The following is a 12,858-nucleotide window of genomic DNA, read 5'->3' as shown; positions in this document are numbered from 1 at the left end:
CATTTTTTGTTATATAAAACGTACACCTTTTTTTGTATTAAATGTATCAATTTGGTATGTAAAATGTACCCACATTTTTATATAAATGTACCAAATTTTTTATATGTAAAATGTAGCCAAATTTTATCATATACATGTACTCATATTTTAAAAAAATAAAATAAAATCCCTTTTTTTTTTTTAAATCTAGAATGCACCCATAAGCAATTATTGTTATTTTTTTAATCAAAACCCATAAGCAAATTTGAATAATTGAATTGGTAGTGTAAATGAAAGCCAAAAAACAGTTGAGTATTTATTAGTATTATTGCATCTCTTTTATTATTATCTCATTTACGTGGCAAGAGAGAGACTTCAATAAAAAACCTAAAATGCATAAGGTTTGAGTCTATAACAGTTAGGAATCAAGGACCGCAACTAAACTATCTCTTTAAATTTACTCACATTTTCCTTATCACTACACTTATGGTTTCATCACCTTCTTGGTGTCGGCTAGCACAACTCAATTCGGAGTCCAGGTAAACATTTCGGGTTCAAGATCCTTATATTGTCTGAGACGTGAAAGAATCAGAAATCGTATACAGCTTGATAAAGAAACATGTAATGTGATTATGTGACAACCATGCACTCATCTCTCATAGAGATAAACAAAGATACCAAAAACAGAGGCGCAATGTTAAGATAAACAGAGAGGCAATGTCACATTGTTTTGCATGATCTTGAAAATTGGGGGTAAGGTATTCAAAGTGCTAACAAAGACGTGCAAGTGCAAATGGTATTGAAATGCTAAAAAGGGCATTTTGAATAATTATATGATACGGCAAGAAAAACACAATTGACTTATAAATGATAAAAAACACATACTTGCACCCAATGCATTGTTTTTTTTTTCTTTCTGTGCTGTATAAGAATAAAAAAGGATAACATTCCCCTGAAACCAAATTCATCCCCCAATTTCTTGCAACAAATTTCAGTAATTACAAACGCAACTAAATCTTAAATAAATAGAGCTGTTCAATTATATTAATCAACATATGGGGAGGGGGGTAAGAGAGAAAAGAGAGATTTTAACTACCTGGATCCACAATACTGACCGGAGCATAATTCTGATTGGGTTTCAAAAGCGAAGTGTACATCAAATGCTATATCAGTGTCGTCGGATGCTGAAAAGTTAACTGCAATCCAAGGAACAATTTCATTTATAAGTATAATAAGAATAGAAAGAATCAGGGAAAATCTTTGACGGTGGAAAACATAAAAGCCAAACCAAAACTCTAAACCTGTATTAGAGGTTTATTAAATCCAACGTTGAAAACCATTTAATAGTATTGTTTGAAACCTAAAAAAGGATTGAATAGTCTAGGTAGAGTGGAGGGAAAAGAAGAAGCAAGCCACTATAAAATTACAAACATCGTCCAGCTGAGAACAAATATGTAAAAAAGTTGGCAACTTATTTGTAAGTTGGACAATATATGAAGGCATGCTCATGGATGCTGAGGCTAATGAACATTGTCAGATACTGGGTACGTATATCTTTCATTAAGTAGATATAGAGGGTAGGACAATGATACACAAAGAGAGACCTGAAAGGTGCAGGAGAACATTTGTCGTCAAAGAAATTATGTGATAATCAACCATAAGATGCATTTCTCTGCATGTAGGTGTTACATTTAAGAAAGTAATTCATGCTCCTGCATGTTATCGAATGTTAATGAAACTGAAATTTTACCTCGGCAGCCAGCCACCATTGTTGGCAAAGCAGCAACAATTTTGAGAAAGGGTCAGAATCCTGCTGCTGATCATACATGATACTCCTCTTCTGCACCATTTCAATACGGGAAATGAATTTTGGTACCCTGCTGTTCCCGTGATCTCCCTCATCCTCCCCTATTGAATTACCAAACATTAAAGACGTAACGAATTAAAGTAATGCAACTTAACAAAAACAAAGACATCTGAGCTGTTCAAGAAATGAAGTCAAAACATTACCTCAAGAATTTGGTGAAACCTGGATATACCGTCAGGGGCGATTCTGGGGGAATAGTTGATATAGAAATACCGCTCAAATCCATGAAAATGGCAGCAAATACTATGTCCTAGGATGATGCGACAACTTATCAAAGTCAGAAAATGCATTATCTCAGTTTATATTAGTTTAGTTTGGTAGCATATATGATCCCCGTGCAGCAACATAGAATACCTAGTAAAAGTTGCATTTCTGAGAACAAATAACCAACATGCTTGGCCGAAAAAACAATGTGGATGCTTTAGTAATACAAAATTACAGTATTATTCAGGTTTCTCAGTCACCAACCAAACATTGTCATAGCAGAAAAATAAACCTAAAAGAAATTTGGAGCACGAACTAAGCTTCCTTCGTTGAGCAGCAAGGAAGAAGAGAAAATTGATTCCACATAAACCAAGGCATAAGATGCTTACCAAACTTTTCAAATGGCTAAATTGTTCATTTAACTTGATAACTTCTTCCTGCATTTCGTAAGTAAGATCATTAGATGCGGTAAATAAATCATCATACTTCATCCATGGCAATCTAGCAGAGAAAACCAATTACATTTAGATGGAGCTTAATTTGTGGAAGTATAGTTATATGCACTGAAAATGCATTATCATATTGTCATATTTAAAACTGAGGTTTATGCAGTACGCTTTCTTTAGCATACACAAAATTTTTGCCCTTCATTTTTGAAGTTCTGCATTTCATAATTCATATACTTTCAGTTTCCTTTCTAATGAAGGTATGGACTGCTTTCCATTAGAATTTTCATAAGACAATGTTATGATAGTCCTATTTTAGAATGTGTTTCCATTCTAAAGAATGCAAGCCCTAAATCATAAATATTGTACAATTAGCTCTCAATTAATCTGATGTGATTGGGCATGTGGCAGGGCATGAGAATCAGAACCACTCCATGTTGTTCTCCCCTTCGTGATTTGGTCATTAAACAATACTTCATTCCCTCCATCCTTTATCACGTCTTCTTGGTGATGACTTGTTCATCTTCGAACTGTATCCACACAAAAACCACAAATGTTTGGCATCAAATTCGTTTAAACTTCTATATGTCTTAATGCTTAGCTTCCATTAGGATGTTTGGACAAGTAATTTGATGCAATTTATGTTGGAATATCACCCTGAAATTGAGTAGGGTTTCTTATGATTGATAATTATAATTTCACTTAAAGCGAACATCACACTCTTAAACGTTGCTGGGTTTTTCAAAAGTTTTCACAAAACTTAATGAGTTCACTTAAAGCGAATATCACGAGGAGAATATCCATTAGGAAAACCTAACCTTCAAAACACGTATGTGATAATTCATAAGTAATTGGTAGAACTACATAGGATTGTTAATAGTGGGGGCTAAACTCTTGTGCCTTTTACTTTTGATTTTGCCAAAACGTTTGTTTTTATTGTTGCTGATTTCATTCTTGTTAATTTAGTTATTTTTAGTGTAAATTACAAAAAAATATCTTAATTATCAGTCGCATAACAATCTCATACCTCATATTTTAAATATTACAATGTCATACCTCATCTTATGAATTTGTTGTAATGTCATACCTCCGTTAACTTTTCTGTTAATTTTTTTTTAAATGCTGACATAGCATATGCACAGCCCACTTTTTTCTAATTAGAATAAAAAATTAATTAATTAATAATAAATTAGTTGTTATTTATTTAAAATTAATAATTAATTATAAATAAAAAATTGTGGCCCCCATCCCAATCTCTCTTTCTCCCTCAAACTCTCCCATCTCTCCCAATGTTCACCATCTTTTCTTCTATGTGTTCACAAAGAAGCCAAGCCCCAGAGAACGGCCATCACTAGAACACCACCACAACTGTGTCACTCTTTCTTCTTTTCTCCCTCAACGCTCAACTCCCCAGTTTCTCTAACCTTTCATCTTCTTTGTACAACACCATAGATGGACTCCACCACCACCTCGCGGTTTTCCAATGAAAATCCGTCAATTCCTCGTCAGATTGGACGAGACTTGGACCACGGGTCACTTCCCCTTCATCCTGAGGTTCGGATTCGAGCATGGGAGACTCGAATCTGTCTCGAATTCACGAGAAACCAAAAGCCCAATTATGGGCTGACAACCTCAGGATGTTCTCAGGCCATTATCCAACCACGACTTGGTGTAAAAAGGGTATATTTCTACTCTTTGATCTTCATTTTGAGATAAATTTCACGTGTAATGGTAAAGATTTTAGGGTGAACGGAGCATAAATATTTATTTATACTTAATATTTATTTGTTAAATAAATAAAAAATAATTTATTGTTAATTAATTAATTTTTTATTCCAATTAGCAAAAGAGTGGGCCTCGCTCATGCTACGTCAACGTTTAACAGAAAAATTAACAGAAAAGTTAACGGAGGTATGACATTGCAACAAATTCATAAGATGAGGTATGACATTGCAATCTTTAAAACATGAGGCATGAAATTGTTATGTGACACATAGTTGAGATAGTTTTGTGTAATTTACCCTTATTTTTATTACTTGTTTTTGTTATTTCTATCCACAATTTCAATCTTTTTCTAAATCTTGTGTTAAATAGTTAACTAAGAATTGATTTTAAATACAAATTATTCATATCAATTCTTGTCGAAAACGATCTTACTTGAGCTATCTATACTACAAGAACATTGTTCTCTTGCAAGTATTTTAGACTTTTTTAATTATATTTTCATAGGTGGTAGAAATCTTATCTACATTTGTGTATGGATGAACGAATCAAGCATGACGGGGGAGAGTGAGCATGTGGAAGTTAATGGAGGCCAGAATCCGTTCTTGTATTCTGGAACCAAGGTGGTCGATGGATATGGACAAATGCTTGTGGCTTCAGTTGGCATGAACTCGACATGGGGCGAAATGATGAGCTTGGTCATCCGTGACACGAGTGATCGACAGACGCCATGACAAGAGCGGCTAAGTAAACTAAACCCGCTAATGGCAAAGATTCGCTTGGGTGTTGCATCCATAGTTTTGGTCTTGGCAGCGCGTTACTTCACGGACAACACAAAGACCGATAGTGAATTTGGCAAGTTTGAGGGCAGCAAGGCGAAGATTGATTATGTGGTGAATGCTGCGATCGACATGGTAGCAATTGCAGTAGTTGTTGTGATTGCAATTCTTGAAGGCTTCCCATTTGCTGTCACTTTCACTCTCACTTATTCAATGAAGAGGATGATTGCGAAGCACACTCTGGTGTAGAGGCTCTCTGCTTGAGAGATTATGGGATGTGCCACCGTAATTTGTACAGACAAAACTGCCACGTTGACGCTCAATGGGATGAAGGTTACAAATTTTTTGGCTTGGACAGAAATCTGTAGAAGATGATGCTTCTTATTCATCAATTTCTCATTATCTTCTTAATTTAGTCCGAGGAGTAGCATTTAACACAACCGGTGGTGTGTATAGGTCTAATTCAGGATTAGGATTTGAGTTTTCGGGTAGTTGTACTGAAAAAGCCATTCTTTCATGGGCTACTCTGGAGCTACACATGGACATGGAGGAATTGAAAGAAATATGTCATTCATCATGTTGAAGCCTTCAATTCACATAAGAAACGAAGCGGCGGTTTTGATGAGAATGAAGGCAGACAATGCTACCCATGTGCATTGGAAAGAAACTGTAGAAATGATACTAGAAATGTGCTCGAGTTACTACGATACGTCTATGTCACAAAAGATCTGAATGATGATGAAATGTTGAAGTTTGAGCAGATTAGCCATGGCAACAAGCAGTCTCTGATGCATTGCTTTGGCATACAAACAAGTTCAGGATACGCACATTACTGATGAAAAGAAGTATGGAAAGCTCGAAGAAAGCAGCTTAAACCTATTAGGATTGGTTGGTCTAAAGGATCTATATAGGCCAGGAATGAGGAAAGCAGTAGAAGCTTGCCAGTTTGCCGAGGTGCAAGTGGAATTGATCACTGGCAACAATGTTTTCACCGCTAAAGCAATACCTGGCAAGTGTGGCATACTCCGACCTGACCAAAAGGAAGCCAAGGAAGGGGTAGTAGAAGGTGTAGAATTTCGTAACTACACACTGGAGCAAAGAATGCAGAAAGTTGATGGAATTCACGTGATGGCGAGGTCTTCGCCATTTGATAGGCTTCTGATGGTGTAGGGCTTAAAACAGAAAAGCCATGTAGTTGCTGTGACAGGTGATGGTATGAATGATGCACCTACACTCAAAGAAGCTGACATAGGACTCTCGATGGGGATTCAGGGCACTGAAGTTGCTAAGGAGAGCTCAGACATTGTCATTTTAGATGACAATTTTGCAACTTTGGTAACTGTTTTAAGATGGGGAAGAGGAGATTCTGCCAACATCCAAAAATTTGTCCAATTCCAGCTCACAATAAATGTTGCAGCTCTTGTGATCAACTTTGTGCAGCTGCCTTGGCCAGTGAAGTACCTTTAACAACAGTCCAGCTGCTGTAGGTGAATCTAATTATGGTCACAATGGCTGCTCTGGCTCTCGCCACTGATAAGCCTGCCAAGGAGCTCATGGAGAGGCCACTCGTGGGTCAAACGATGATCACCAACATCCTATGGACGAACCTTCTACCCCAAGCTTTGTTCCAGATAGCTGTGCTCTTACTCTTGCAGTTCAGGGATGGATAAATATTTGGTGCTAGAAGGTACAACACGTTGATCTTCAATATATTTGTGTTTCGCCGTGTTTAATGAGACTAATTCAAGGGATTTGGAGATGATTAATGTCTTCAGAGGAAGTCAGAGGAATGAATTGTTTTGGGGTGGTTATGGTGGAACTTCTGGACAGGTTTGCTGATACATAGTGATTAAGTTGGAGACAATGGAGTCCGTGCATTGGGTGTGCAGCCATATCCTGGTCCATAAGTCGGGTTTTCAAGTTCATACCAATTCCCTGTAAGCCCATATTCAGCTGTCCAATGAGGGATAGCAAACACGGGTTAGAGTAGTTGGCCAATGTAGAGTCCCCGTAGCATTGCACCCAAGTTCGAACCCCCATCTAACAGTATAGAGCAATTGGATGCTGGTTGTCAAATCTAAAAATGTTCCAAACTAAATCTGTGCTCCAAGACAAGAAATTGAGAGAATTTGATCATGCTTTTCTTTTGGATCCAGCATATTAAATCATAACCAGTGCATACCATAGAGGAATATTTTGCCATATTAAGGGCATAGCACAATCTAATATTCTACAGAAAAAAAAAACCACATATGATACAATGCGCTGTGGGAGTGCACAAATGCAGTGATGCAAGATGCACTTACACAACGCTAATTACAGTTGAGGCGATTATCGTTTCTCTGCACCAGTGCCTCACACGGTTTTATTCGAAACAAGTGAGAGATTCTTAGAAATCTTGATCAAACAAAGGAGACTAATCACGCAATCTTGATCACACAGAGGAGACTAGATTAGCTATCTCCCAAACAGTGCAAGTACAATATGATACATCAACTCCACCTAGGCTGGAACTGCTTCTGGGACTTTACCGCTGTCTGCAGGAGCCAAACTCTCATAGTAGTCAACTAGCACCTTCCAGCCACTAGGGCACATGAATCCTTCAGGAGGGTTCTCTTTGTTCCTTGCAAGTGTTCGCATCTGTCACGGTAATTTGCAATGTCTTTTAGATAAACTAAACTTAGTTTATGCACTTAAACTCAATGTGTTTAAATACTACTTTGAATGGCTGATTATAACAGTAAAGAAAAAAAATGTCGGAAACAGCATCGAAAAAACTCGCACCTTTGTGCCAGATATGAAAAGGAAGTCTTGAGGCCTCGAGGGATCAAAAAATGCCATTTTGCCTTGAGTTTTATCATAAGCAGCAACCTGCAAGGGAATAACTTAGATGACGGAAGATATCATACAAGAAAGGCAAATAGTATCACTGCCAAAGAATTGACTTACCTTGAAGGGAAGGATGTTAAGTCGCTCCAGTCCAGGTGCCATGCTTAATACTTTCTTGCCATGATCGGCATCATACAGATCTCTCTTCTCAGTTGGATGACCCATACCTGCAGGATCCCGACCAACAATATAAAAGTCGGCCCCTGCATTGATCCTAGCCTTTGCATGCCACTGCACCTCAGTTGGGCCAGCGTAATGCATGGGAGAGGGAAAAATGGAAACAACAGTCGTCTGGGGATCAAGGACACCATCCTCAAGAACCTGAGGAAACATTAGAACAATTTCGAACAAAATTCAGTATTTGGCTAAGGACAAGCACGCATGCAATTTAGTTAGGGCTTTCAACAAACAGAACGTTTCTATACCTTCTCATGTTGTTTCATTCGCCAACTAAGTGGAACGTCATCTGCCTTTGTATAGCCTCCCAATGGATGCAGCAACAGAATGGGGTTCTTGTAACCCATCTCAAGAAGCCGACGACGGGTATCAGTCATCAGCAAAGCATGTCCATTGTGGACAGGATTTCGCAGCTGAAACGCAAATACAGCGTCAGCATTGCGCTTTGTGAATTCTTCACGGAGTTGTGCAGGAGACAATCGGAAGCGATCAAGGCCATCATTGTACTTTATAGGTTCTAGAACCTCTAGGTCACCTCCAATCAGCCAATTTCCAGCATTGGTTATGGCTTGATCAACATAAGGCAAACCAGGGGCAGTTGTTCCCCAAGTGCGGGCAATCCGTTCTTCTTTATGGTGCTTATAGATCTCAATACTGCCAAATAAATAAAATAGCTAGACATCAGAAACCATGGCAAGTCATGGGATAAGACATACAATTTTCATATAGTAACTTCATTTTGAACCCAAAAGGAGCAGAACATGTTCTTATACTCAGGTTTTATCGTCAGACACATAAACGAGAAAGTACACTACTCCACTTCCCAACTTTTTCCCTTACGACCATGGCATTATCACACAGTGTTCTACAACATGGTATGCATCACATGATTGACATAAATATACATATATAACCAATTGCAGGCCGGAAAAAATTTGATATGCGAGCTACATCATTGCCATGAAATCGCAACCATGTTGTAGAACCCAATGTGATAATGCCACGATGGTTGGGATAAAAGTTGCAAAAGAAAACTTGGGACATGTACAACTCTCCAACCAACAAATGCTTGAAGACATTACATTGAATATTCCTCTTAAGAAAATGACTGGATGCAATGTGGCATCAATATATATTTGCATATATTTAAAGATGAACACAAAGAGTTTAGAAATCCTATTGGCAACTCATCTTATATACGAATTTTATTTCAAATGTTTGAAGTCCAACAAAATCAAATACATTACATCGATAAATATATGATGATCTAAGATTTCAATTTGAATAATTTCACAATTGTTCTTTAGAAATGTGTACAGCTAATAATGATAAGAGAAAAGAATTCATAATATTTCTACCACTCCACTTCTATAGTTGAGTTCCTATTTTTACCACCCGCTAACTACTAGGAAATAAAAAGAATCTTGCTTTTCAAAGCCGAAATCATGTAACTCAAGATGTTCGAAAATGCATGGTCACTCACTTTTAAGTTTAATACTAAAATTTCAATAATAAACATTAAAAAAAACATACATTTATCATTTTTACTCATCACGTAACATATTGACATGTATGTGATAGCGACCCAAAATTCCCAATCATAGTCAATAATATTGTCGAGTGGAAAGGCATATAGACCATTTGGATGATATTTTTTTTATGTGTTCATATTACGGCCACTTAAATCATCTGTCATTATAAAAGTAGAGGAACGCTTGAAATAAAAAATAAAAATAAAAAAAGAAAAAAAAAATTCCCCCCTTAGGCCAACTCCAACACATGGTCTAAAACCTATAATTTTCCTTCTATTCCCCCGCTCCAATCCATTTCAACCCTAGTTCTAATTTGGCCCTAAAACCTAAAACCTGAAGAAAAAAAAAGCCAGAAATTGGCCAAGATTTAGCCCAAAAAATGGTGTGGGCCTCACCAACGCGAGTGAATTTGGTCGGTTGGAAGGCAGACGCGCGCACTTGAGCAACGCGCCCAAGGCAGAGATCGGCATTGCCCCCATCCACGGGGCATGTTGGCCACCAGCGTCATTGATCCAACCGCTAGTTTCATGAACAACGGCTGAGATCAACTGGCTGTTGGTTGATCCAACAGCCTACCTTTAAATTTTTTTTTAGTTTTATATTTATATATTTATTGAATCCAACGGCTGAGATCGAATATAATCAAATATAACGGTAAAAAAAAAATCTAACGGCCCAAATTTAAATCCAACGGTTAAAATAATTAAAAAAATTTATTTAACTCAAAATTCACCCAAAAATTCTATAAATTCCTATGTATCTGTTCAAATATCTACACAAAACTCACTTTTCATGTATCAATTTAGTATTTTTTTAATATTTATCATAATTTAAATATTTTTTGGTTAAAATGTTTATAAAATTAATTTAGGATAATCTACATAAATTTTTTTTTTTTTAAAGTTAGCCTAAATTCATTCTTTAATATCCTAAGAATAAAATTTTAAACTAGAAAGTTGGAGCAAAAAAAATGTTTCTATATTAAAACTTAAATTTTTTAAGCTAAAAATTTTAAATTATAGGGTAAGAGTTAGAGATGATCTTAAGATTGTAACCCAAGAAAAAAAAATTTACTTTGGCAAAAAGAAAATGATATTTACAATCAAAACATGCTATCTAAAGTGAAAATATTAACGAGCTTTGAAAGGAAATAGGGAGAGGAAGATCATATTACTCTTTCAAAATAGCGATCAGATTATCATCCGAGTCGACAAGCGCGACTCTGGTCGAATCGCCGATCCGGCGTTTCTGCGCGTCGTCGATGGCCAGAACGATCGGCACGGACATATTCACTACCGACCCGTCATCGAGTCGGAGCGAATTGAAATGAAGAGTTTGGAGGAACTCGGATTCTCTCATGAATCCGCGGAGAGGGCTCGACCAGCCTTCGCTGATCACGTGAACCCATTGGAGGTCGATCCTTGAAAGCTTGATCCTGGGCAGCGCCGCCGCCTCTTTCTTCGTCTCACCCTTCTTCGACTCATGGACGAAGAGCTCGACGAGCTTCCCACCGTCCGGCTCGATCAACCCGTTTGAAATTCGGAGCCTCTGGGGGGTCCTGGGCTTGGACCCGAGATGGGTTGAGAGCTTGAGTGCCGGGAAGGAATGGGTAGTTGAAGTTTTGGGGAAAGAGTGAGAGGGGTAGGGGGTTTTGACGAAAAGGGTGGCCATGGACGCCATTGAAGGAGGTGACCAAGGTCGAAAGGCCTCTGTGTTTAATTTTTGGCTCTGCGGCTCTGTGTTTCAAGGGAGCAGATATTAGTTAGGGGTTTATAATTAAGTAGATAATAATGGAGGATTATTTTGTGGATTAAAAAATGAATGAATCAAAGTGTAACCTGACGGGCAAATTCAGGAATGGTGCGATTTGAGTGGGAAAGTATGGATTTAGGGCTTTAATTTATAAGGAGGGATTAGGTACGAATCTTGGTGTTTAGCAGAGGATGAACCTGGACGCCTTATTGGATATAGGAGTTTTTGTTGGTTTCTTTTTATTTATTTGTTGTAATTGCAGCACATTCGGAGTCGTATGCAACTGATGAGGTGAGGTGAGTTGGCCTTTATTAATAAAAAAACAATGAAGGCTATTCAGCTTGCTTTTTTTTCTTTTTTCTTTTTTTTTCGTCACAGGATAAATTTTATTAAATTTTAATAAAAACGTTTACATTTTCTACAAGAATATTAAAAAGAAATTCAGAATCATAAGCATTCTTTGGGATTGAACAACCACACGAGGTAGCATAGGAAGTCACTGCATGGACAGCGAGGTTGCCACTCCATTAAACATATATAAACTTCATCTCCCTAATCTGAGATGCCAAATTCTAAATATCAAAAATGAAGCATTCCAAGTTTGCATCAATTGAGCATTCCCCATTTATCATGTTGATAAGAGATAGAGCAATAGAGTCTATCTCTACCATCTCATAGTGCATGTCCCTACACATCACCAAAGCTGCACAAATTGCAGCCGCTTCCAACATAGTTGCATCATTGAAAAACTCACCTCCCACCCCCACCAGCCATCTGCAGAAGTCCCGCAAAATCTCACACCACTCACCCGTAGCCACCTAACATTGATTTCCCACGCCATGCCCCATCACAATTAATTTTCAAAGTCCCAAAACTAGGACATTTCCATCAAACTTGTTGCCTAGCAAAAACCAACGTTGAAGGTTTCCCGCAACACTCCTTATCCCTTGTCTTTACCAGCTGAGTATCTCTAAACTCTTGAATATGGCTTCATGATAAATCAATAGCATCCTTTGGAGTTTTATACATACCTTCAAAAGTCGATGCATTCCGACATTTCCATATTCTCCAAAGGCCGAAAACAACTTCTTGTAGCAGCTCACCTCTTACCGCCTCATCCTTAAACCGTGCTTCAATCTTCTTCCTACTTTCCAGAAAATCCACCCTTTTGACGGCATCCACGTTAATCTATAAGGGGCGGCAATACCAAAAGACCCGGCTAAATTCACACCCAAAGAACAGATGCTCTTTCGTTTCCTCAAACGAACCACACAAAACGCATGTTGTCTCCACTCGCATCCTCCTTCGGGCTAGATTCCTCCGCACTGCCAAAGTATTGTTGCAACACCTCCATATAAAAAACTTTAGTTTATTTGGCACTCTTAGCTTCCATACATCTTATCAAACACGGCCAGACACCAGACTCCTACTTCCCATTCCGGTACCCTTCCTATTCTTCTTCCTATTTGATTTGTTGTAAGCATTTTCAATTTGGATCCTCTCTTTGGATT

The 12,858-nt window shown here is 37.8% G+C and overlaps 1 protein-coding gene and 1 pseudogene across 2 annotated transcripts; one reads left to right on the top strand and one right to left on the bottom strand.

Annotated features, from left to right (window-relative positions):
* Positions 1 to 3,799: 3,799 nt before the first annotated feature.
* Positions 3,800 to 7,133, top strand: LOC137731093 (calcium-transporting ATPase 12, plasma membrane-type-like; annotated as a pseudogene). The gene is made up of 2 exons (XR_015957706.1): positions 3,800 to 4,176; positions 4,726 to 7,133. The product of XR_015957706.1 is annotated as a calcium-transporting ATPase 12, plasma membrane-type-like (transcript).
* On the bottom strand, positions 7,117 to 11,627 carry APS1 (ATP sulfurylase 1). Its single transcript, XM_068470170.2, has 5 exons — positions 10,770 to 11,627; positions 8,312 to 8,717; positions 7,947 to 8,207; positions 7,782 to 7,868; positions 7,117 to 7,637 (listed from the first exon to the last, which is right to left on the bottom strand). Exons 1-5 carry the CDS (start codon positions 11,273 to 11,275, stop codon positions 7,500 to 7,502), a joined length of 1,398 nt encoding a protein of 465 aa, XP_068326271.2. The 5' UTR covers positions 11,276 to 11,627; the 3' UTR covers positions 7,117 to 7,499.
* Between the last annotated feature and the right edge of the window lie 1,231 nt (positions 11,628 to 12,858).

This window comes from Pyrus communis, chromosome 16, assembly GCF_041283825.1.
Source record: "Pyrus communis isolate YQ-2024b chromosome 16, ASM4128382v1, whole genome shotgun sequence".
NCBI lineage: Eukaryota > Viridiplantae > Streptophyta > Magnoliopsida > Rosales > Rosaceae > Pyrus > Pyrus communis.
Note: the sequence above shows the minus strand (reverse complement) of the source record. Positions and strands in the feature narration are given on the sequence as shown.

Coding starts and splice junctions, on each gene's coding strand:
- APS1 (XM_068470170.2), bottom strand. CDS start 11,275: ATGGCGTCCATGGCCACCCTTTTCGTCAAAACCCCCTACCCCTCTCAC. Junction 8,208..8,311: donor GAATGAAACAACATGAGAAG/GTATAGAAACGT, acceptor ATGTTTCCTCAG/GTTCTTGAGGATGGTGTCCT. Junction 7,869..7,946: donor TTAACATCCTTCCCTTCAAG/GTAAGTCAATTC, acceptor ATTCCCTTGCAG/GTTGCTGCTTATGATAAAAC.